This window comes from Periplaneta americana, chromosome 4, assembly GCF_040183065.1.
Source record: "Periplaneta americana isolate PAMFEO1 chromosome 4, P.americana_PAMFEO1_priV1, whole genome shotgun sequence".
NCBI classification, from domain to species: domain Eukaryota; kingdom Metazoa; phylum Arthropoda; class Insecta; order Blattodea; family Blattidae; genus Periplaneta; species Periplaneta americana.
In genome coordinates, this window is record NC_091120.1 from 22,189,036 (window position 1) to 22,211,409 (window position 22,374).

Consider the following 22,374-nt stretch of genomic DNA (forward strand, 5'->3'; position numbering starts at 1 on the left):
TTAGCGCCGAAGACATGCATACTTGTGTGCATTTCTTCCTTTACTAGTCTCTTTGAAAAGAAATGAGACGGAGAATGCGGAGAATGGAGGATTTACTGGGTTCGTGAGGTTAATTGTATTATTTATGTTATATAATTTACAAAACAAAATGTATTGACTCTCATTTTCTTGATTAAGGAAAATGATTGATATAATATTAGCCGAGAGAATGTGATTTTATAGTGAAATGCTTGTGTAAATTCATGTGACCAGCAAGAAATATATGTAAAAGTATGGGAATTATTTGACGTGTCGTCGTTCTTAGCATCACAGGGATATGTTGATTTTTAATACACTGGGTATAAGTAATTAAGATGTGGAGAATACGTGGAAGAACTCAGATAACCCTTGCAGCAATGACTGTTGCAACATTAATTTTAATATTATATAGAATGTCGACAAATGATGTAATAGCATCCAATATTACGAAGGATGGTCATATTCATTTGACAAAGATTGATGAAGCTAATGAATTTTCAACACTGACACAAAATCAGGACGTTGCAAAACTACGTGAATACGAAGCTCACATAATGGATGATATTAGGGGACGAGGAGGATCTGTGGATGACAGACTGGGCAGGAGACTCATGTTTCCAAGTGACAATAATTTGCGTTCTGTTGAAGACCATATAGATAATATGAAAGAGCATTCTGGAAGTGCGTGGAACAGTGGTATTCATTCCTTCAAAGGATACAGAATGGTTCACTTAGATCTGAAGGGCGCACCTCCAAGAGTTTCTTATTATGAAGACTTCTTCCCTCTGATCCGTAATTTAGGTGCTACAGGTATTTTGATGGAATATGAAGATATGTTTCCATTTAGTGGCCCACAGTTGCAAGATATACCAGCATATAATGCATACTCGAAATCAGATATTCGACAGATCTTGCAATTGGCAGCAAGCAATGGACTACAAGTAATTCCATTGATTCAAACATTTGGACACATGGAATTTCTTTTGAAGTTACAGAAATATTCTGAACTTCGCGAAGTTCAAAAATACCCGCAGGTAATATATAAAACTGCATAAATATCTATTTGTATATAGACTATTTGTTTTTATTTTGGTTTTTGTTCGCTTTAGCGGCACTAACTGTGGCAAGAAACCCACTCTAACCTTGTTACAGTCCTCAGTTTTCTGTTACTTAGCTATCCTTTCATTACATAACCTTTAACTCGCAGTAGTTACAAAAATACATGGCAGTGGAGGGTAAGAAACAGTGTAGGCTAACGCAATCTGCATGATAAGCTGAAGCCACTATTAAGTGTTGGTAATTTTAAAGATACGATGGAAATCTATGATGTCATCAAATAATTTCCTCAACCAACCTTGTCACATAGGTACCCCGGTTTAATGTCACTTAAATATCCCCTCATGTATGCACATATGTGGCAAGGTTAGTGGGTTAGTTGAAGGGATTTATTTACGTGATATGACATCATACCTAATTTTATCTATCTAACTCATAGGCCTAAAGAACGTGACAAGGTTAGTGGGGTAGTTGAGGGGATTATTTAAGTGACTGCGGAATGGGACTGATTTTCTGGCACGACCACAGCAAATGGATTTGAGGGAGGTGGAATATGATGGTAGAGACTGGATTAATCTTGCTTAGGATAGGGACTGATGGTGGGCTTATGTGAGGGTGGCAGTGAACCTCCGGGTTCTCTAAAAGCCTTAAGTAAGTAAGTATGATATGACGTCATACCTTTAAAATTACTTGAGTTAAGCGTCAAATACGATGCCGTTAAAGTAAATATAGTGGAATTGTTTCATTCGAATTCTGACAGCTCGTAAGCCACATGGCTTACGGGTCTGCTGTCATAGCATTGTTGCTGTTGCTAGTAGCTGGTCAGTCAGTTATGTGCGATATGTCCGATAATGTGGCAACACTATCCTCAAGCTTGACTTCCAAGGTTAATCTTGGTTGCCATGACAACAATCCAGAAGCCAAGGGACTAGTGAACTGTCAGAAATCGAAAGAAACGTTAATTCTACAACAATTACGTTTATGGTATGTTTATTTTGAATAAGAATGTATTCATTTTGTATACTACATTATCTGGAGACTGAATGAAAAGTTCGTGTTTCTTATGATGCAGGTTATTTAGCGCTGAGGTAACCTAATGTAAAGTGTTATAAGTTATATTTCCAGAAATGCTGTGCGATTTGTATGAAACACATACAAATGTTTATGTATGACAATAAACATTCTCACTTTGTTGTTGAATTTTGCATTGCAAGATAGGTCTAGTGTGTGTTCAGTTTATGATACTGTAAAGACTGTGCCAATCAAAAAGTAAAAGTAAATGAACACTGGATTCTTAATTTCAGTTTTACTGATTATAAAAAACGTTACGTAACTTAGGCTATATAATGGACTGATATACTACTAGGTTCAAAAAGTTCCCGGAATTTTACTACCATTTTTCGTATTAATATATAACAAGGGATATTATACATTTGTTTTGTTGGTAACATTCATGATGTCATTTCCTTAAAGTTTGCTGATAATGGCAATTATTGGTTTTGAGTTGTAGGCAATTGTTTATCATAGTGTTTTGTTTGTTCGTCGCATTTTGTAATTATGTCCACAGAGCAAAGTACAAACATCAAGTTCTGTGTTTTGCTGGGGACATGATCAGTATGGCTGATGAAGATGGTGATTTCTTAAACAAAATGAAACTGGTGCTACTTGTACGACCCAGTCCCTAAACGACAGTCATCTGAGTGGAAATCGAAAACATCTCCTCGGAAGCAAAAATTTCCTAGGGACACTTCCAAAGGCAAAGTTATTTTAAATGTTATGTTTTATTTAACGACGCTCGCAACTGCAGAGGTTATATCAGCATCGCCGGATGTGCCGGAATTTTGTCCCGCAGGAGTTCTTTCACATGCCAGTAAATCTACTGACATGAGCCTGTCGCATTTAAGCACACTTAAAGCAAAGTTATGTTGGAAGTTTTCTTCGACTCTCAGGGTCTCATGCACCATGAGTTCATTCCAGAAGGTCGTACTGTAACGAAAGAATTGTACGTAGAAACCCTCCGTCGCCTCTGGGACGCAGTGAGAAGGAAACGTCCAGAAAAGTGGGTAGAAAACAACTGGTTCCTTATGCATGACAATGCACCTGCTCATCGCGCAATTATTGTAAAGAATTTTCTTGCCAGGCATAACATAACTGCTTTGGATCACCCACCATACTCTCCTGATCTCTCACCACCTGATTACTTTCTGTTTCCCCGTCTGAAAAGTCATCTGAAAGGACGGAGATTCAATGCTGAAGAGGTTATCGCAAACGCGACGAGAGCACTAAGACGGGTTTCACAAAATGGCTTCCAGGCCTGCTTCCAGGAACTCTACACGCGTTGGCAAAAGTGTGTTGTTGCGGAAGGCAACTATTTTGAAGGGAATGCTGTAGAATAGTGTTTAAGGTACGTTGTTTCTATGATGCTAGCAAATTCCGGGAACTTTTTGAACCTAGTATGTAGAATTATTTAACTTAGAAATTAATTTTCAGTGTCATTTGATTCTGTATTCCTATTTTTTCTGGATCAGTAACTTTAAAATAATTTATGTTACGGTATATTACTTTTATTTATCAAAAAAATGGTATAGTCTCACTTAATGAAGCTTAACGAAAGGCTAAAAATAAATTGGTGACAAGTAAAGAAGTGGGTTGTGCTGTGGTTGGGGATGGAAATGGGTGTTTCCAAAGTTACGCCAACTCTTTGAGTATTACTGTTTTGAGAGTTTGCTTGACATGGCAAGAAATGCTCAATGCGGATAGCAACAGTAAAAACAGAGGCACAAATTAGTAAGCCAAGAAATTATGAGACTGGCACACATTTCTGCAAGTTGAAAATTGTATATTAGAAGGTGTGCAATAAATTCTCAGTGAGATTGAAATCCTGTTGTAAAAGGTATTTATCAATATTTATTGCAGCTATAATTTTCTTCCATGGTTGGAATTAATTTTTGTATCTCATCCCACCTCGACATGTTGAAATGTTTGTGTTATAATTTCAGGTAATATGCCCGACACATAATTCAACATTTGATTTATTAACAGCAATGATTGACCAAGTAGTGGAATTACACCCTGGTATTAAATATCTACATATTGGTTGTGATGAAGTGTATTACCTTGGCGAATGTGTACGTTGTGGATTGGCATTGGTGGATCACCAGTGGAGCAAGAAGCAGCTCTTTCTTCATCATGTCAGTCGGCTTGCTAAGTAAGATATTTTCTTAAAATCTCCTTCTTACACTATAGCTCATACAGTATTGAAATCTGTAGTGAATATACCTGTTTTTTCGAAAGATGAGAAATGACGGTTAAGTGGCCATACTTGTAACTACAGTGCTATGTTGCTAATTTCGGCGACCATTAGTATTAGTATTTATTTATTTAACCTGGTAGAGATAAGGCCGTCAGGCCTTCTCTGCCCCTCTACCAGGAGATTCCAACTGTAATACGAAGAATAAAATTACAATTAGTATTAAATTTACGATTACAATTACAAGTAAAATTACAATTAGTATTAAATTTACAATTACAATAAAAATCAAAGTATGAAAAGGTTACCTCACTAATTAAAGCTAGATAATTTATCATAGAAAAACAGTGTGATCATCTGATGCGAGCTACCAGCTGACATTGGTTGTCTGATGTTAAAACATTCATTAATGATATTGACGCGAATTTTTAAAAGAGTACAGAGAATGAAATTGTATTAATAGCTAACACTGCCCACCACTGGGGAGTAACGGTTAGAATTCCTGACCGTGAAATGAGCGGGCATGGGTTCAAATCCTGGTTGAAGTTTTCTTCGGGGTTTTCCCTCAACCCATTAAGAGCAATTGTAGGGTAACTTTCGGCTCATTTGCTGGCATTATCATCTTCATCTCATTCAGACTCTATATAACCATAGCAGCTGAAAAAGCGTCGTAAAGTAACCAATTAAAAATAATATTTGACACTGTACACAAGAAATGTCGCTAAGAGAGCTATTGAGTACTCACCATGTGAGGACTAAATTTAGCAACTCAACTTTGTTACCATAGCAACAGGCTTCTCATGCTATGTGATATTCAGTTGTTCTTCTGACCGCAGCTCTAATGTCATGTCCCATCTTTAGGAAAACAGGTGTAGTCTTCTTACAGCAAGATTTTATAAATGACAAGTTGGGGTATTCTGCATGATATGGCATATGCTCTGATATCTAAGTAACAGGAAGTCAAGGACTGTGACAAGATTAGAGTTGGTTAGATGAAGGGATAGATACATGATGGGAGGCTGAGAACTGGTACAAATTTTTAGTAAGTTAGTAGTATGAAATTGGTACTGGCAACACTGAGGTTTTGGGCATATTGTACTGGCAGGTCCAACCTGGTCAATCCATAATGTTTTTATTATGGATTGACTAGCTGCCTGCAGTGTTAGTGTTATGGACAGAACGGAACCTTCCTACCTGACAGTCACGCAAAAATGAAGAATTCGTAGTTGGGACAGTATTGCAGGATTGTCCCTTCTATTGGCTGTTATGCATGCATACATCCTCTCAGACACTTAAGAGTCCCTTCTGACAAGGCCACTTTTAGAAGCGCTGCTAACGGCCTCAAGTAAGTCTCTGAGATAACTCAGTTTCGAAAGACTCGCCAAATATTAGAGAATATTTTGTAATGCTAGTAGGTCTCGCCAACTGGGCGTCCTTCATTGACACTATAACCATCCTCTATATGTTGACAAGGCTTACTGAAAAGGTTTGTGGTGATAGACACCAGGAACATTTCTAAGTCAGACAGGCATTGCCAACTGGCACTAATGCATAATTAATTTGAATCCTACCATCATCAGATGATTGTATGATGAGAATTCACGTTGTTGTTGTTGTTTTCTAATGCCAGGCGTTTGACAATAAAGTCATTTGACCTCTTGCACACCAATATTTTTCAAAGATATTATCATGGCCAGCCACTGAAGCACAGATTTTGAGGTGTTCCGAATCCATTTCTTGGTTTGAGTTGCACAGTGGGCAGTTAGGGGACTGGTATATTCCAATTCTATGCAGTGAAAATGGCAAGTTGTAGCCGATTTAAGTGAACACCATATTTTAACGTTTTGGTGGCTACTTCATTCACACACAACCCCCAGAATGTCTGTTGGTCGACGGGTCCATTGGACCTAGCTGGGAGATCTTGTTGATCACCAGCTTTCCCTCCTTAAGCCACTGGAGGACGATTTTAGTGCCATAGCAGGTCAGCACTAGGAACAGAAAAGTAGAAAGAGGAGGGAGGAAAGGGAAATGAACCCCTAGGCCTCGAATGCTCTAATGCTGTTGGGGTCGAAGAAAGTAAGAGTTCAGTCAGAGGACTGGATAGGAAAGGGTAAAGAGGGAATTAGGTATTGAATAGAGGAAAATTATACCAAATTCAGTCATTAACTCGTCAAGCTGACCAGTGCTAATTGATGAGTAGCCCCTCCCTTTAGTTCGGCTTGTAAAATTATGCTTACTAACAGCTGCACCACGGGAAGGTAGGGATGGGACATTGGGTATTTGTCCAGGTTGGTTCCTTAAAGCCTTCAATGGGAAGGATTAATGGCTCTCCCCCCTGTATCCTACAGATACCCTTTTGCAGCCAAGACATTGTGATATTAATTCATGCTAATAATAACTTCTGTACCTACAGTATCAGATTGTTTAATTGTTCTTTAATATAGATTTCGTTATATAGATTCAGTTATTAGAAATATAATTCATTAGATAATTTATTTTTAATATTATCCTCCCATCTACATCTCGGCCTCCCCAAAGGTCTTTTTCCCTTCGGTCTCCCAACTAACACTCTATATGCCTCTTGAGGGAGGTGGGGTATGATGATAGAGACTGGATTAATCTTGCACAGGATAGGGACTGCTGGTGGGCTTATGTGAGGGCGGCAATGAACCTTCGGGTTCCTTAAAAGCCATTTGTAAGTAAGTAAGTAAGATAATTTATTTTAGCAGTTTGTGAAGAGTCAAGTTGTTCTAGGTATAGGCTATCACGTGATATTTGTTTGGCAGGTATGTGAGGGATAGGCATCCAGGTGTAACACCTCTCACCTGGGATGATGAATTCCGGGAACTGACAGCAGCAGAGTTGGTGGAGTGGGGTATTGCCAAATTGCTAGAACCTGTCATATGGAAGTACACACCAGATGTTGCTAGTTATATTGCTCCTGAGGTATGATATTTTCAATTTTTATTACTGCTAGATAGAATGAAAACTAAACATACTGGTAAGATTCTGCCCTTACACTAGTTTTCTCCCCTCATCTGATGTCATTAGAAGATTATATTAGCATTTGGTCTGGAAAGATACTGAAATTGTCCACATCTGTGGAGTAACGGTCAGTGTGTCTGGCCGCGAAACCAGGTGGCCCAGGTTTGATTCCCGGTTAGGGCAAGTTACCTGGTTGAGGTTTTTTTCCGGGGTTTTCCCTCAACCCAATATGAGCAAATGCTGGATAACTTTCGGTGTTGGACCCCAGACTCATTTCACCGGCATTATCACCTTCACCTCATTCAGATGCTAAATAACCTGAGATGTTGATAAAGCATCGTAAAATAACCTACTAAAATAAATACGGAAATTCTAATCTTAAAAAAAAGATACTATAGGCTTAAAGTAAAAAAAAAATATATCATCACAATATGATATAAGAACTGATTTATTGCAAAACGTGTAATGCATATAAAGAAAAGTATGTATCATTTTTTTAATTTTTTTTTTTTAATGATAACTTATAAATGCAGCCAGGATGTTAAGCAAAATACCTTTTTTTTTTAAACTGGGTGTTTGTATGAAAGACCTAATAGAGATAAACACGTTTCCACACATTGAGGGACGATAAGCCCAAATTTTATTTTGCCTTTTCTTTTGCCTATTTTAGCTCCCATTGCCTATTTTAAGGTTAAATGCCTTTTTTAGCCTTTTTACGTCGTTATTGTATATTTTCTATACTTTTAATGTATTTAAAATAAACTGCGCATAAATTATATCAAGAAACAAAAAAGAACAGTAGTACAAATTAAAGATACTGTATATATATTCACCTCACACAAATATTTGCTGAGAATCTTATTCTCCAGCAATACATATGTTTCCCAGAAGTTGTAAACTTTTCTCCCCTACCAATTCCATCTTTTGTGTCACTTAACTTTGAACAGTATAACCCTCAGTGTTCAGGTCACTTCGGGGTTTACCAGCAAAAGAAAGGGGATGAGGGAAGTATTAAAAGCAAGTCTCCAGGTCCCGTTACTGTTGTCGCTTGCACGCATAAGTCATGCGTACTTTGAAGTCTCTAATCCCTTCTCACACCCCTCTTTTTGAGACAATACACAGTCTGTTTTTCCCGATCTCTGAAAGAAAGTAGAGATAGTCTTTCTGAAATAAGTTGTTTTAAGTTTGCTCCAATCACTTCAGTAGAAGTAGAAAGATCTTTTTCCACAGTGAAAAACGTTCTCTCTGACAGGCGGCTCACTATGACAGTTGACAACTTAAAAAAGCATCTTGTTGTGACATGTAATCAAGGAAAGTGAGTACCGTATGGGATAGTTTATTACGTATTTGTCTATTTGTCATGTTTCCATGAACAATAAATGCCTATTTCACTGTCTATTATTATTTTTATTGCCTATATGCATACCTGTTTTAACCAAAATAAATGCCTAAACATCCGGGCTCTACTTATAAACTATTTAAAAATTGAATACCTCCCTCAAACAATGTTGTAACTCCTATTTGTTACTTTATTTGTTCGATGGAAGTATTAAGTTATTGATTTGGTGGGTAGGTACTTCTGTAAAATAAAATTAACAGCAAATTAGGAAAGTACTGAAAAATTCTGTGTAGCTAATAGGAACTTGAATTGGAGCATCTATTCAAAGATAGAGCACAATAACATCAAGTTGACTTACTTAGCATGCAAAAAAATAAAAAAATAAGCTGCTGTGGCCCTATGGAAACTAGTTATAATTGCCTTGTCTAACATTTGTGCAAAATAAACTGCATGTCTACACCCAAATGCGCAATATGTAATGAAGATACTGTGTTAAATAGAAGATATCTTGAATACAAGGGCCCAGACAGTGATAACCTACTGCAATATATTATGAAGCAACGTGAAATATGATGCAGTTCAGATTTATACAGATGTGCACAATTTTTGGAAAGGAAATCCATAATTGTTTGCTTTTTTTTTTTTTTTTTTTTTATTTACCATTGCATCATTTAACGTCAAATTATATACATAGTCGAAATAACATTGTTAAAAATGCATTTGCATGCGTTAAATAATTTACTTTTTGAACTCAGAACTGCACAGTAAATTGAGAATTCAAATAATCTTATAATTTTTATTACAAGTGCTGTCATTCATATCCATTCTAGTTTTTAGTGTTCACTGATAAATATGACTAAAGAATGATGAGGAGACGTAATATGTTTGAAAATGTTATTTGCTTTTTTGTATTTTGTCAATTTTATTTTTGCATGACTCATCCCACTAAGCACTAGATTATACTTTACAGCTTGCGTAATGCATGATACTATGAAGATAGATCACCCAAGAGAGTTGCATGTGAAACCAGCTGCAGGTCTTTCCATTTGTATCACTTGGCTTGTAGTAACTGCATTACACGCAATACAGCTAAACACTGAAATACACTCACTCACAGGTAATATGATTTTAAAAGTTTTGAATTTATAAAAAGACCATATCTTTGTTGTTCTCTTTATGTATTGTAATACAACAGCCCTAGAAGATAGTTGTAAATAAGTTCTTTTCTACTGCTTTGAGAAAGCTTAGTAAGATCTTGTACAATAAGAGACAACTTTTGTTTGTTTCTGTTTTGCCTTATAAACAAATAAGGATATCTTGTGCAGGTGTGGGACAAATACGCTGCTGTGTTTCCAGCTGTATGGGTGGCAAGTGCTTTCAAGGGGGCGACGGGATCGGATAAATATATAACTGATATCAGTGAGTATAATGTGCTACTTTTACGGAATTTTTCACGTCAGTGATTGGCTTTATTGCCTGGTGCCAAGTTTTCCTATGCATTCATAAGCTGTCATCTTAATTCTTTCTCTCATAAGCAGTACTCTTTTCTTTCTGCAAGTTTGTATATTACTTACTTACTGGCTTTTAAGGAACCCGAAGGTTCATTGCCGCCTCACATAAGCCGGCCATCGGTCCCTATCCTGAGCAAGATCAATTCAGTCTCTATCATCATATCCCACTTCCCTCAAATTTATTTTAATATTATCTTCCCATCTACGTCTCGGCCTCCCCAAAGGTCTTTTTCCCTCCAGCCTCCCAACTAACACACTATATGCATTTCTGGATTCACCCGTATGTGCTACATGTCCTGCCCATCTCAAACATCTGGATTTAATGTTCTTAATTATATCAGGTGAAGAATACAATGCATGCAGTTCTGCATTGTGTAACTTTCTCCATTCTCCTGAAATTTCATCCCTTTTAGCCCCAAATATTTTCCTAAGCACCTTATTCTCAAACACCCTTAATCTCTGTTCCTCTCTCAAAGTGAGAGTCCAAGTTTCACAACCATAAAGAACAACCGGTAATATAACTGTTTTATAAATTCTAACTTTCAGATTTTTTGACAGCAGACTGGATGATAATAGCTTCTCAACCGGATAATAACAGGCATTTCCCATATTTATTCTGTGTTTAATTTCCTCCCGAGTATCATTTATATTTATTACTGTTGCTCCCAGGTATTTGAATTTTTCCACCCCTCCGAAGGATAAATCTCCAATTTTTATATTTCCATTTCGTACAATATCCTCGTCACGAGACATAATCATATACTTAGTCTTTTTGGGATTTACTTCCAAACCTATCTCTTTACTTGCTTCAAGTAAAATTCCCGTGTTTTCCCTAATCGTTTATGGATTTTCTCCTAACATATTCACTGTATATTACTGTATTATTATTATTATTATTATTATTATTATTATTATTATTAATTAATTTATTTATTTTTTTTTCTTTACAGGTTACCATCTGGAAAACCACCAGTCGTGGATGGATATTATTTCTTCGTATTCTAGTCAGCTCACATTTAAAGGGATATTCATCACTGGCTGGCAACGATATGATCACTTTTCAGTTCTTTGTGAATTACTTCCTGTAGGGATTCCATCTCTAGCAGCCAGTTTGTCTTTCATCCAGTCAGAAAACAGAGGTAAACCTGCACTTACTGAAATATAGGATACGAAGTATTGCTTCAACTTTGTCATCTATAAGGGCAGTTCAATTTTTTATTGGTTTAAAATACTATTTACTTATAATATTTGTTGATAGTTCTTAGTATGTTATACAAATTTTTATTTTTTCATTACTCGTCTTTGTTTCTTTCAATAATTAGCCAGGTATCTGTATCTCGAATGCTTTGCACAGCTAATTGTCATCATGTTTCTCAATGTGGAAGGAATTAATATCTCGAAACTTATAGAAGACTTCTAGCACAGTTCAAGGAGAACTCTTTGTTTCATTCGGCAGTCTTTGAATGGTGCAAATCATTTGAATACTGTACATGCCATATACCTGAGTTCCAATTCTGGCGATGTTGGAGTTTATTTGTGGTGGGCAAAGGTTCCTGAGGGTTTTCCTTGGGGTTGTCCCATTTTCCTCCATTTTGCTGTCACTCTCCATTTCAGTATATTCAAATTTTGCATGATATCGTGAATTGCAGTTCTGGAAGAAGGCAATTGGTCAAGAAATGTCCGAATAAATTTCGCACTTCCATGACGAGTTGATTTACAGACGTGGACAAATTATTAACAAAATTGACGATTTTTATGATAATTCTGTTCACAAAATTTGACTTTTCAGTTTAGACTACAATTGACAATTTTGCATATTTCTATCATTACAGTAGACAGAAATATGCAAAAATGTAAACTGTAGTTTAAATTGAAGAGCTTACTTTTGTAAAAATATATAATAAAAATCTTCAATTTTGTTAATAATTTGTAAATTAGCAAAAATGTCAACTACAATCTAAATTGAACAGTCAAATTTTGTAAAACTATAAAATAAAAATCTTCAGTTTTGCTAATAATTTGGAAATATCCAAAATGTCAACTGTGTTCCAAATTGAAGAATCGAATTTTGTAAAAATATATAATCAAAAACCTTCAGTTTTGCTAACCATTTGTAAATATGCAAAAATATCAAATGTAGTCCAAATTGAAGAGTTACATTTTCTAAAAATATACAACACAAATCTTCAATTTTGCTAATAATTTGGAAATACACAAAAATGTTAACTGTAGTCTAAATTGAAGAATCATATTTTGTAAAAATATATAATAAAAATCTTCAATTTTGCTAATAATTTGTCCACGTCTGTATATTCAGATAACTTTTGTACAAAAAAAAATGCGTTTCTTTAGAGGAAACTGTCTAATCTTCTTCTTGGCGAATGAATGTAGCCTTGAAGCTTTCAGGGACCAGATATAGACATGAATTATTGGGCAGTGGTGTGGGGGGAGGGGAGAAGCAGATTTGAATAACGGAACTGGCATGAGCAATAGCTAAGACATAAAACACTGCGTAAGCAGACAAGATTTATAAATAAAGCCCTGTGTATTTGTATTTTGTATTATAAGTAAAAATATTAAAATTGAAGATGTGTGTGTATGTGCGTGTGCTTGTGTTTTTTTTTTTTTTTACAACTACCCATGAAAAGTAACTGACTGCTACAATGGAGAAAAATTGTATATAATATTGAAACCCTTTGGCTAATATTATTTATTATTTATTTATTATTTAATTAATTTAAATTTAAATATACAGAATAAAGAATATAATTACAAACAAGAGAAATAGAAATAAAATAATACAATCAATATAAAAAAGGAGATACAGTAGTATTAACAAAATTTCAGACCGAATGAGCAGCGCTCGTGTTCGACCGCAGTTCAGATATAATATTAATAGGCCTATAAGAGAATATAAAATAAAATAGGAAATAAAATTAAAATTACAGTTATCAGAAATTATATAATACAATATTAATATAAGAGAAATATAGAAAATAAAAATAAATAAATAAAATGAAATAGGAACTAAAATTTAAATTTCAGCAGCAATGGAATTATATAATATAATATTAACACTAGAGAAGAATAATATCGCACGTGAAAAGTAGGACAATATATATATATATATATTTCAAAATTATGGAATACAAATATAATATAGGTTGATTAATTCATACACATAGGCTATAAATTTATTTAATCAAATTGAAGATATTAACACGTTTCTAATTTTCTTGTTTTATGTTAGTGGGTTATGGTTTATATCATCTCCTCCCCCTCCCCCCCCACCCCGAAAAAATCGAGAAGCAAATCTAGGGCAGTTTGCAGGAAATAGCACTTCGATTTATAGACCTTAAAAATGTTATTGCTCGTCAAGTATAAATCATGAAATTACACGTGCTTCCTTGTATTGAATGTATTGGCTTTTAAGTACAGAATGTAAAGAAAATATTTTTGTTACTGTGTGATAAAATATTACACATTGCTCTAGAAATATACATTATTTGCCAAATCTCGAAATATATTATTCTGTAGGCCCACAGTATTTGTCTTTAGTTCACAGAATGAAAAACTGACAAATTAATCCAGTGGCAGTACAGGTATACCTGGCATTTAAGTGGATAGTACTTCCACGCACATGTTCAAATTTACCATTTTTATCGAGATAACCATTCGACACTCGATTTCATCTAATATTCATGGTAAAAAATAGAGTCCTGGTGATTATTTGTCATTTGTACTAGTACTACACTGTATTTGAAGTGTTAAAAATATTAAAATAAATGTGAGCAATCATTACCACATATGAAACATTATTGTTTGCAGTTTTATTTTAATTTATTAGACGCAGTAACCTAACCTAATTTGTGATGATAAACTTACTCTACTGGTAACACAGGTACGGCACTGATACCACGGAAGGTGTTAGATGTATTGAAGTGTGATGGATCATTACCTATGAGCCCAGGCGCAGGACGTACTAGGTGCAATTTTCCTGGATCTCCAATCTTGGAAGCTGTGGAACGTCTTTACATGTTACATCTGAATGTGGACAGGATGTTGGCAGATTCAACAGTTAAGGGTTGGATGTCTACATATAATGTGGAACATGGTTTTTCTAACCCTTCACATGTATGTATGTTTTAAGTTTTAATGTATAGCTTATGTTATTTCATCCATTTCTTAATCTTTTTATATATTTGGTATATGTTGTAAATTCGTGAAAATTAACGTTGTTTTTATTCTAAATTATTTTGTGCTTAACTTCTTAGCACTAAATAATTTAGTTTAAATTAATATATATTATGTCTTTACAAAGTATTGCTGTGCACATAAATTTGATTTCCATGATTTTTGCTTATTTTTATGACTTTACAATTTACGTTTTTGCAATCTCATGAATGTATTGATTTAGAAAAATGCAGTTTTCTACTCTGTAGAGAGATCTGCTTAACATTTCTTTCTTGAGTGATCTAGTGAAACTATGTTTGTCTCTGAACCGAAGTATTGCATGCCATACCTGACAGGGTCAAGAACTGTGTGTATGTCTCAAATCATTTCGTACCTTCACTCCAATCTTTTCCATGTCTGATTTAATATCTCCGGCGTAATTTCTGTAAAAACTGCATTTATCTGGGCTCTGAGATTAACAGTGCCTCTGGATCATTGTGGACACACACAATTCTTAAAAAAACAAAATAAAAACAAACAAACAAAAGCAAAGCATGGATTGGATTCAGATCCCATAGATTTTGAGGCCATGACTTCCTCTGGTAATATCGAGTGTTGTTTATGGCATAACCATCTCTGTGACAGGTGCCTGAGGCTTTTTGTTGGGATTCACTCTTCTGACAGTACCAACAGTAACTTTTGTTTCTTTCATGTACCACTGGCCATCAAATTGTGTCTTTTAAAGACTCCATTTCGTCAAGTATATGATACTTCGGGGTGTGATTTTATGGTGATTATTATACCCTGATTTTGGTGATTAAAATTGTTTGATTTTGGTGGATATTTCATAAACTAAAGGAACTTAAAAATAATAAAATATATATTTTTTTAAATTATCAAAAAATGGATTCGGAACACCTCAAAATCTGTGCTTCAGTGGCTGACCAGGACAATATCTTTGAAAAATATTGGAGTGCAAGAGGTCAAATGACTTTATTGTCAAACGCCTGGCATTACAAAATAACAACAACAACAACATAGTTTTGAAATTATCATTGAAACAATCTCTTTGAAACTAACAGAAAATTGTTTGCACCATTTATTTATTTATTTTGCTAATAATTTTAACATAAAATATAATGTATACAGAAAAACTTTAGCTCGCCCCTGAAAGAGTAGAACTCGTGCTCATAATTCAATTTCATTCGACTGTGAGGCACTGCCTTCTTGATCACACGAAGGCAGTTGTTGCAGGAAAGACAAAGACCGTTGTTTGCTTGTGCTGCTCCCTGGGAGTAGGACCTGAAACTGTGCATACATCATTGTCAGATGCCACATGCATGTAATGCTGAACGATCAAATGTTCATGTATATTTTATAACGAACATTTTCAGATTTATTTAGAAAAAAGAGTAATTTTTCTTTCGAATTCTCCATAAAACCTGTTTTTTTTTTGTTGAAAATATCGTGATTATGAAGTAATTTTCGTGAAAATTCGCAGCTATATTTCACTTAATTTGGGGCTTTCATATAGGGATTTGCATTTTCCATGCATAAATTTTAAGTTTTTAACACATTTTTTCCATATCGTTAATATAAAAAAATCATATTCCTACAAATGGATTACTCTTTGTTATTATTATTGCCGGAACTGTTTAAAATTACTCTGGTGTAATATTTGATATTAAAAGGTGGCTAAAATAATATTGTTGATGTCACAAATGTTTAAGATTGATATTATCAATTATCTTATTTAATCAGAATCTACAATTATGTGCATTTTACATAACCCTGTGACTTGAGGATTACCATGGTTGACTTTAGACATGTGATTTGGAAATTTATGATTAGTCAAGATTCTTAAGAGAGATAAGAATTCTTGCCGTGAACTCCTTCTTAATAATAGGAAAGGGGGTATAATTGCATTTTAAGAGAGATAAGAATTCTAGCCGTGAACTCCTTCTTAATAATAGGAAAGGGGGTATAATTGCATTTTTGATACACATGAAAGAACTGTCCATGGATGAATGCTGCTGCTATGGCCCTACAGCCCAAATTGAACCTTGGCCTCCAATACTGTCTATCACTAGGCTTTTTTTTCCATGCCCGTATCCCCAGTAGTCTGGATGCATTCTGACTTCATTCTCCCAGCTCTCCCTGCATTCTCCAACCTTCCTTTTACTATAAATTTGTTGAGATAGAGCTTTCCTTGGGATCCTCTCTTCCTCCATTCTTATAATGTGCCCTGCCCACTGCAGTCATCTTAATTTAATTAATTTGGAAACTCTATGATAGTGGCTTTTTTATGATGTGAGGTTGTGAACCTTCACGCCCAACCTCCAACCTGAAGACCAGGTCTCTACATTCATGTCTCGGGAGACAGGATGGCCTGGTTATATCCCCAGGCCCTGAGTGCCCATTTTAGTTGCCTCTTATGACATGCATGGGCTACATTGGGACTATTCTTCAACCCTGTCAGCACATAGGGTCCATGGATGAATGGGATTCAGGCAGTATTTATCAGTCATTTTTTTGCTTATTCAGAATTTAACTCTGTTATAATTCTCATCTATGAATTCCTCATGGGTTACTTCATTTCAAAATAGTACATTGTGCAACGAGCCTATAATGATAGTAATTGAGACGCGAGGATGTTTATGAAACGAGCGCAAGCGAGTTTCATAATTTTCATACGAGCGTCTTAATTACCATTATAGGCAAGTTTCATACCACTTTTTATGCTCGACCATATTTCTAACTTGAAATTATTCATAAGTTTTCATGTTATTCTCATGTAACTGGGGAGCGACTGACCTTGTGCAATCTCGTAAATTGTGAGATGTGCGCAGACGCGAAAGTATTGATTTTTTCCAGGCAACGAATGTCGACGACCTTGATATAATCTAGAAAGTAAGATAAACATTAAACTTGATATAACCTTGAAATTGAATTCGACATTGAAAAACGAGATGACAAATTGAATTTATTTGAATATTATTTGCAATTAACGCTAATTATTATAGTAACAGAACATAACCTTCTGCGACAGTATTGGATTTCCAGCCTGCGTGACGTTTTGCTAGTTGTCTTTCTATTGCATATCCCAGAATAATCGAAAACCTGGACTTTAATGAATAGGTGTACTTTAATGACATGCATTAAAGGACTGCTACCAGTGTATAATTACTACATTTCGGCATGGTCGAGCATAAATGATATTTTCCACATTGCTGGAGTATCAGAAACCAGGAAGGTCTTCATTGCTCATATTTGGAGGTGTTCATAGAAATCCAACCATGCATGTGCATAGTACTGATATAAGATTGATGTTACTTCTGCTAGGTAGAACATGCTACAGCAGAACTAGATCGGTGCAAAATGGAATTGGCCTACATTGAACGCGATATAAGATCAGCGATGTCAGATGTGTACGATCGTTACACAATCACTGAATGGGTGACTACATTCCTGCGGCCACTAGATGCACAGCTGCAGACACTATGGGAAGCGCGAGAAAAACTTCTATCACGTACCCACTGGCCAAAACGACCTCTGGACATTTTAAAGCCATCTGTCACTCATAACTTATAGGATTGATTAGCAGGTAAGTGAGATGTAATAATGGGGAGATCAGTCATTACCATATTACTCATGTATAAGCCTCACAATTTTTAATATTAGAGGAGAAAAATTCGCTCTGGTGCCGGGACTTTGAAGAGAACAACCGCCAGGATCGCCACCCGTCTGGCATAAACGAACACGAGATGACAGTACAGTTGCTAATGCAATTCAAATGGGAGTTATGGCATGACTCCTTATGTAACAACTAGATGGCAGCATAGTAAACCTGACAAAAGTTGTTACCGTCAAAGCCTATTACGCAGAGCAGTCTGGGTATATATGATCTAGGGTTCTACGTACCGAGCGCTCTCACCAATGAGCTACGCCGAAGTTCAATCCACAGCATCGGATCGAACCCCTCTCCTCCAGTGTTTTTTCCCTTTATGGTCTGACTCCCAGTTGGGCATATATGTTGACATTTTATATTAAGTCAACTGCCATTATACAAGGAGCGCACTCAGTTGAGTGACTTTGTGGTCGGGAATCCACAGTTTGGACTTCGGCGTAGCTCAATGGTGAGAGCGCTTGGTATGTAGAACCAAGGACCAGGGTTTGATCCCTGGCGCCGGAGCGAATTTTTCTCCTCTAATATTATTCATAGATTTCAAAAAGGCATATGACTCGGTTAAGAGGGAAGTATTATATGATATTCTTATTGAATTTGGTATTCCCAAGAAACTAGTTCGATTAATTAAAATGTGTCTCAGTGAAACATACAGCAGAGTCCTTATAGGTCAGTTTCTATCTGATGCTTTTCCAATTCACTGCGGGCTAAAGCAGGGAGATGCACTATCACCTTTACTTTTTAACTTCGCTCTAGAATATGCCATTAGGGAAGTTCAGGATAACAGGCAGGGTTTGGAATTGAATGGGTTACATCAGCTTCTTGTCTATGCAGATGACGTGAATATGTTAGGAGAAAATACACAAACGATTAGGGAAAACACGGAAATTTTACTTGAAGCAAGTAAAGTGATCGGTTTGGAAGTAAATCCCGAAAAGACAAAGTATATGATTATGTCTTGTGACCAGAATATTGTACGAAATGGAAATATAAAAATTGGAGATTTATCCTTCGAAGAGGTGGAAAAATTCAAATATCTTGGAGCAACAGTAACAAATATAAATGACACTCGGAATAAATATGGGAAATGCGTGTTATTATTCGGTTGAGAAGCTCTTATCATCCAGTCTGCTGTCCAAAAATCTGAAAGTTAGAATTTATAAAACAGTTATATTACCGGTTGTTCTGTATGGTTGTGAAACTTGGACTCTCACTCTGAGAGAGGAACGTAGGTTAAGGGTGTTTGAGAATAAGGTGCTTAGGAAAATATTTGGGGCTAAGCGGGATGAAGTTACAGGAGAATGGAGAAAGTTACACAACACAGAACTGCACGCATTGTATTCTTCACCTGACATAATTAGGAACATTAAATCCAGACGTTTGAGATGGGCAGGGCATGTAGCATGTATGGGCGAATCCAGAAATGCATATAGTGTTAGTTGGGAGACCGGAGGGAAAAAGACCTTTAGGGAGGCCGAGACGTAGATGGGAGGATAATATTAAAATGGATTTGAGGGAGGTGGGGTATGATGATAGAGACTGGATTAAACTTGCCCAGGATAGGGACCGCTGGCGGGCTTATGTGAGGGCGGCAATGAACCTTCGGGTTCCTTAAAAGCTATTTGTAAGTAATATTAATTGTTACCATAACAGATATATTCTGTAGGACCAAAAAATAATAATCTCTACGTAGACTCACAATTTTTGCTAAATTTTGCCATAAAAAATCCGCATGGGGTCTATACTTTAGTTATTGTAAAGAGGAGGAGCTGTCAATATGATACACTGCCTTCTGAGGGAGCTGAGTTATGTCAACCCACTGGTATATGAGTCAAGATAGCAGCTATTTCTTTTGCTTAATTAATGTATATTTCATCTCCAGTTCTACATTACTAGTACTGGTATATTATGCTATAAAATTTGGGAATACCATATTTTAGAACACTAAAGTCTGAATTCTACACATGAAGAAGATTCTTCACTGCGTTAGGAATCAAAGTGTTTTGATGAATTTTGAAATCTTACGTCAGATAATTGTAGTATCCTTTTCTTAGGGGTAAAGCATGTAGATATCTCGATATTGAATATAAACTGTATACTTACATGATGCAGACAAGAAGAGCATGTATGCAAGGATTGTCAAAGTACAGGACTATTCAAAAAGAAAGAGTCCCCCATCACTGGTCTGTATCCCATGTGAGATCTCAATAGTTTCATCTCAGTGCATTTGTCTTGTTAATTTGTCGGATTTTGATTCAGAAAACTTTATTTGTGGTAGGAGAAATTGTCTCTTGAAAACAATACGACTTACTTTGAGTATATATTTTATTTTTTCCAGATATAGGGCGTTGCCATCATCAGAGATGTTACCAACATCATCAATACATTCATGGAGGAGGCGACACAATGCCAGTTAACAGGCATCAGAATGTCACTATGTGACTATTCATCATCTTTACGTTCAGCGTTGTTGACTGAAAATAAGGTTTTTATATATAAAACAGATCTTCTGTTTTAATAAAACGTTGATATGTTTGTTAAAGACCATACAAGCAAGTTGGTAATTTTAGTGTGAAAGTATATATTTTGCTCCGAATCCTATCAACCATAGTAATGTTGATCACTCTATGAGTAGGTATGGTTTAAAACAAAACACGAAAACTACAGTAACAGAGTTCTGCTATCTGTGTAAATGTTCAGTTCTAGAACTAATACAGTTACTTCAATTGATTGCATATTAAATTATAAATTTATCAGCAGTTTGATGTTTGCGTCAAGGAAGTTGAAAATCGAATATCCATAATTTATGATCACATTAAACATTAAATATCTCTGAATAAGCCTGAGAAATAATCTAGTCGAAATTCAGACTTGTTACATGTTAATATTTTGATATTTACATTATAATTTATTTACAGACATTTCCAGTAGTTCCTACTGTCATATTCAGATTACTTTTTTTATGAGAATTATAATTGTAATATCATTTATTCATTCATTCAGTGTTCTGCCCAAGGGCAGGTCTTTCACTGCAAATCCAGCTTTCTCCAATAATCTTTCCTATTTCTGCCTTCCTCTTTGTCTCCTCATATGATCCATATATCTTAATGTCATCTTTCATCTGATATCTTCTTCTAGCCCGAACTCTTCTCTCATTCACCATTCCTTCCAGTGCATCCTTCAGTACGCAGTTTCTTCTCAGCCAGTGACCCAACCAATTCCTTTTCCTCTTCCTGATCAGTTCCAGCATCATTCTTTCTTCCAACACAGCTTCATTTCTTATTCCATCTGTCTATTTCAAATGCTCCATTCTTCTCCAAGTCCACATTTCAAGTGCTTCTAGTTGCTTCTCTTCACTTCATCGTAATTTCCATGTTTCAGCTTCATTTTTATTACAAGGTCAGTACTAGTGGCGATAGTAGTAATATTAGATCCTTTCACTCCTTGGTGAAGCATAGGGCATCAATGAGAGCTCTCCATGTGACCCGATTGGCTGCCGTAGCTTGAATCTCATTCCATGTTTTTCCTATACTGTCCACTTCTTTGTTTACAGATCTCCTCCACAACCCTCTTGGGCATCCCACCTTCTGAACACCCTGGGGATTCTATTCCAAAGTACGCCTTATGTCAATGAGGATTTTGTTAGCCTGACAGTGAAAAATTGGAGATGGGAAAACAATTATGGATTAAAAAAATACTCCAATTTAAGTATGTAATTTTTTTTCAACATGGTAACACCCCCACCAACCTTGCATATGCCCCTGATAACTTTCAATCTGTTTTAGTAATTCTCACTTCCCTATCAGTCATAGTCATTAAAATTCAATTGTTACCATTCTCATATTTCCAGTTATAAGATATTCAAAAATACTCAGAGCATCTTAAATATATCATTCTCATTGAAAAAGTATGTTATTAAAAATGTTACATAGTCCTGAGGCAGTCTCAACTCCGTCTTCCATTTATTATTTTTTTAAGACTTTCAAATCAGCCATACTGATCATTGCTCTCTAGTCAGTTATTTTAGGACCTAAATGGAAAATAGCGCTGAAGTGTTGCTGGAGTCAGAAATATAAAGTAACTGTCTCTTTGATAATACTCTCTTTCATTTTGACCTAACCTCACTTTGTTGTACACTAGATTATATAAAGTAACTGTCTCTTTGATAATACTCTCTTTCATTTTGACCTAACCTCACTTTGTTGTACACTAGATTTCAGTTAGAGTTTCAGCACAGTCTAGTATATACAGTCACGAAGCTCAATACGTAGTAAATATGCATTCATAGATAGTTGCTCACCACTAGGATCGCTAATATCGCCTCATTACAGACAATGTGAAATAGTACCGGCACAGT

The 22,374-nt window shown here is 35.7% G+C and overlaps 1 protein-coding gene across 1 annotated transcript; it reads left to right on the top strand.

The window, feature by feature from the left end:
• On the top strand, window positions 1–21,197 carry LOC138697585 (hexosaminidase D-like). The gene is made up of 8 exons (XM_069822953.1): window positions 1–1,052; window positions 4,074–4,282; window positions 7,111–7,270; window positions 9,974–10,067; window positions 11,110–11,298; window positions 14,061–14,293; window positions 17,675–17,936; window positions 20,356–21,197. Exons 1-7 carry the CDS (start codon window positions 354–356, stop codon window positions 17,921–17,923), a joined length of 1,833 nt encoding a protein of 610 aa, XP_069679054.1. The 5' UTR covers window positions 1–353; the 3' UTR covers window positions 17,924–17,936; window positions 20,356–21,197.
• The last annotated feature ends 1,177 nt before the right edge of the window (window positions 21,198–22,374 follow it).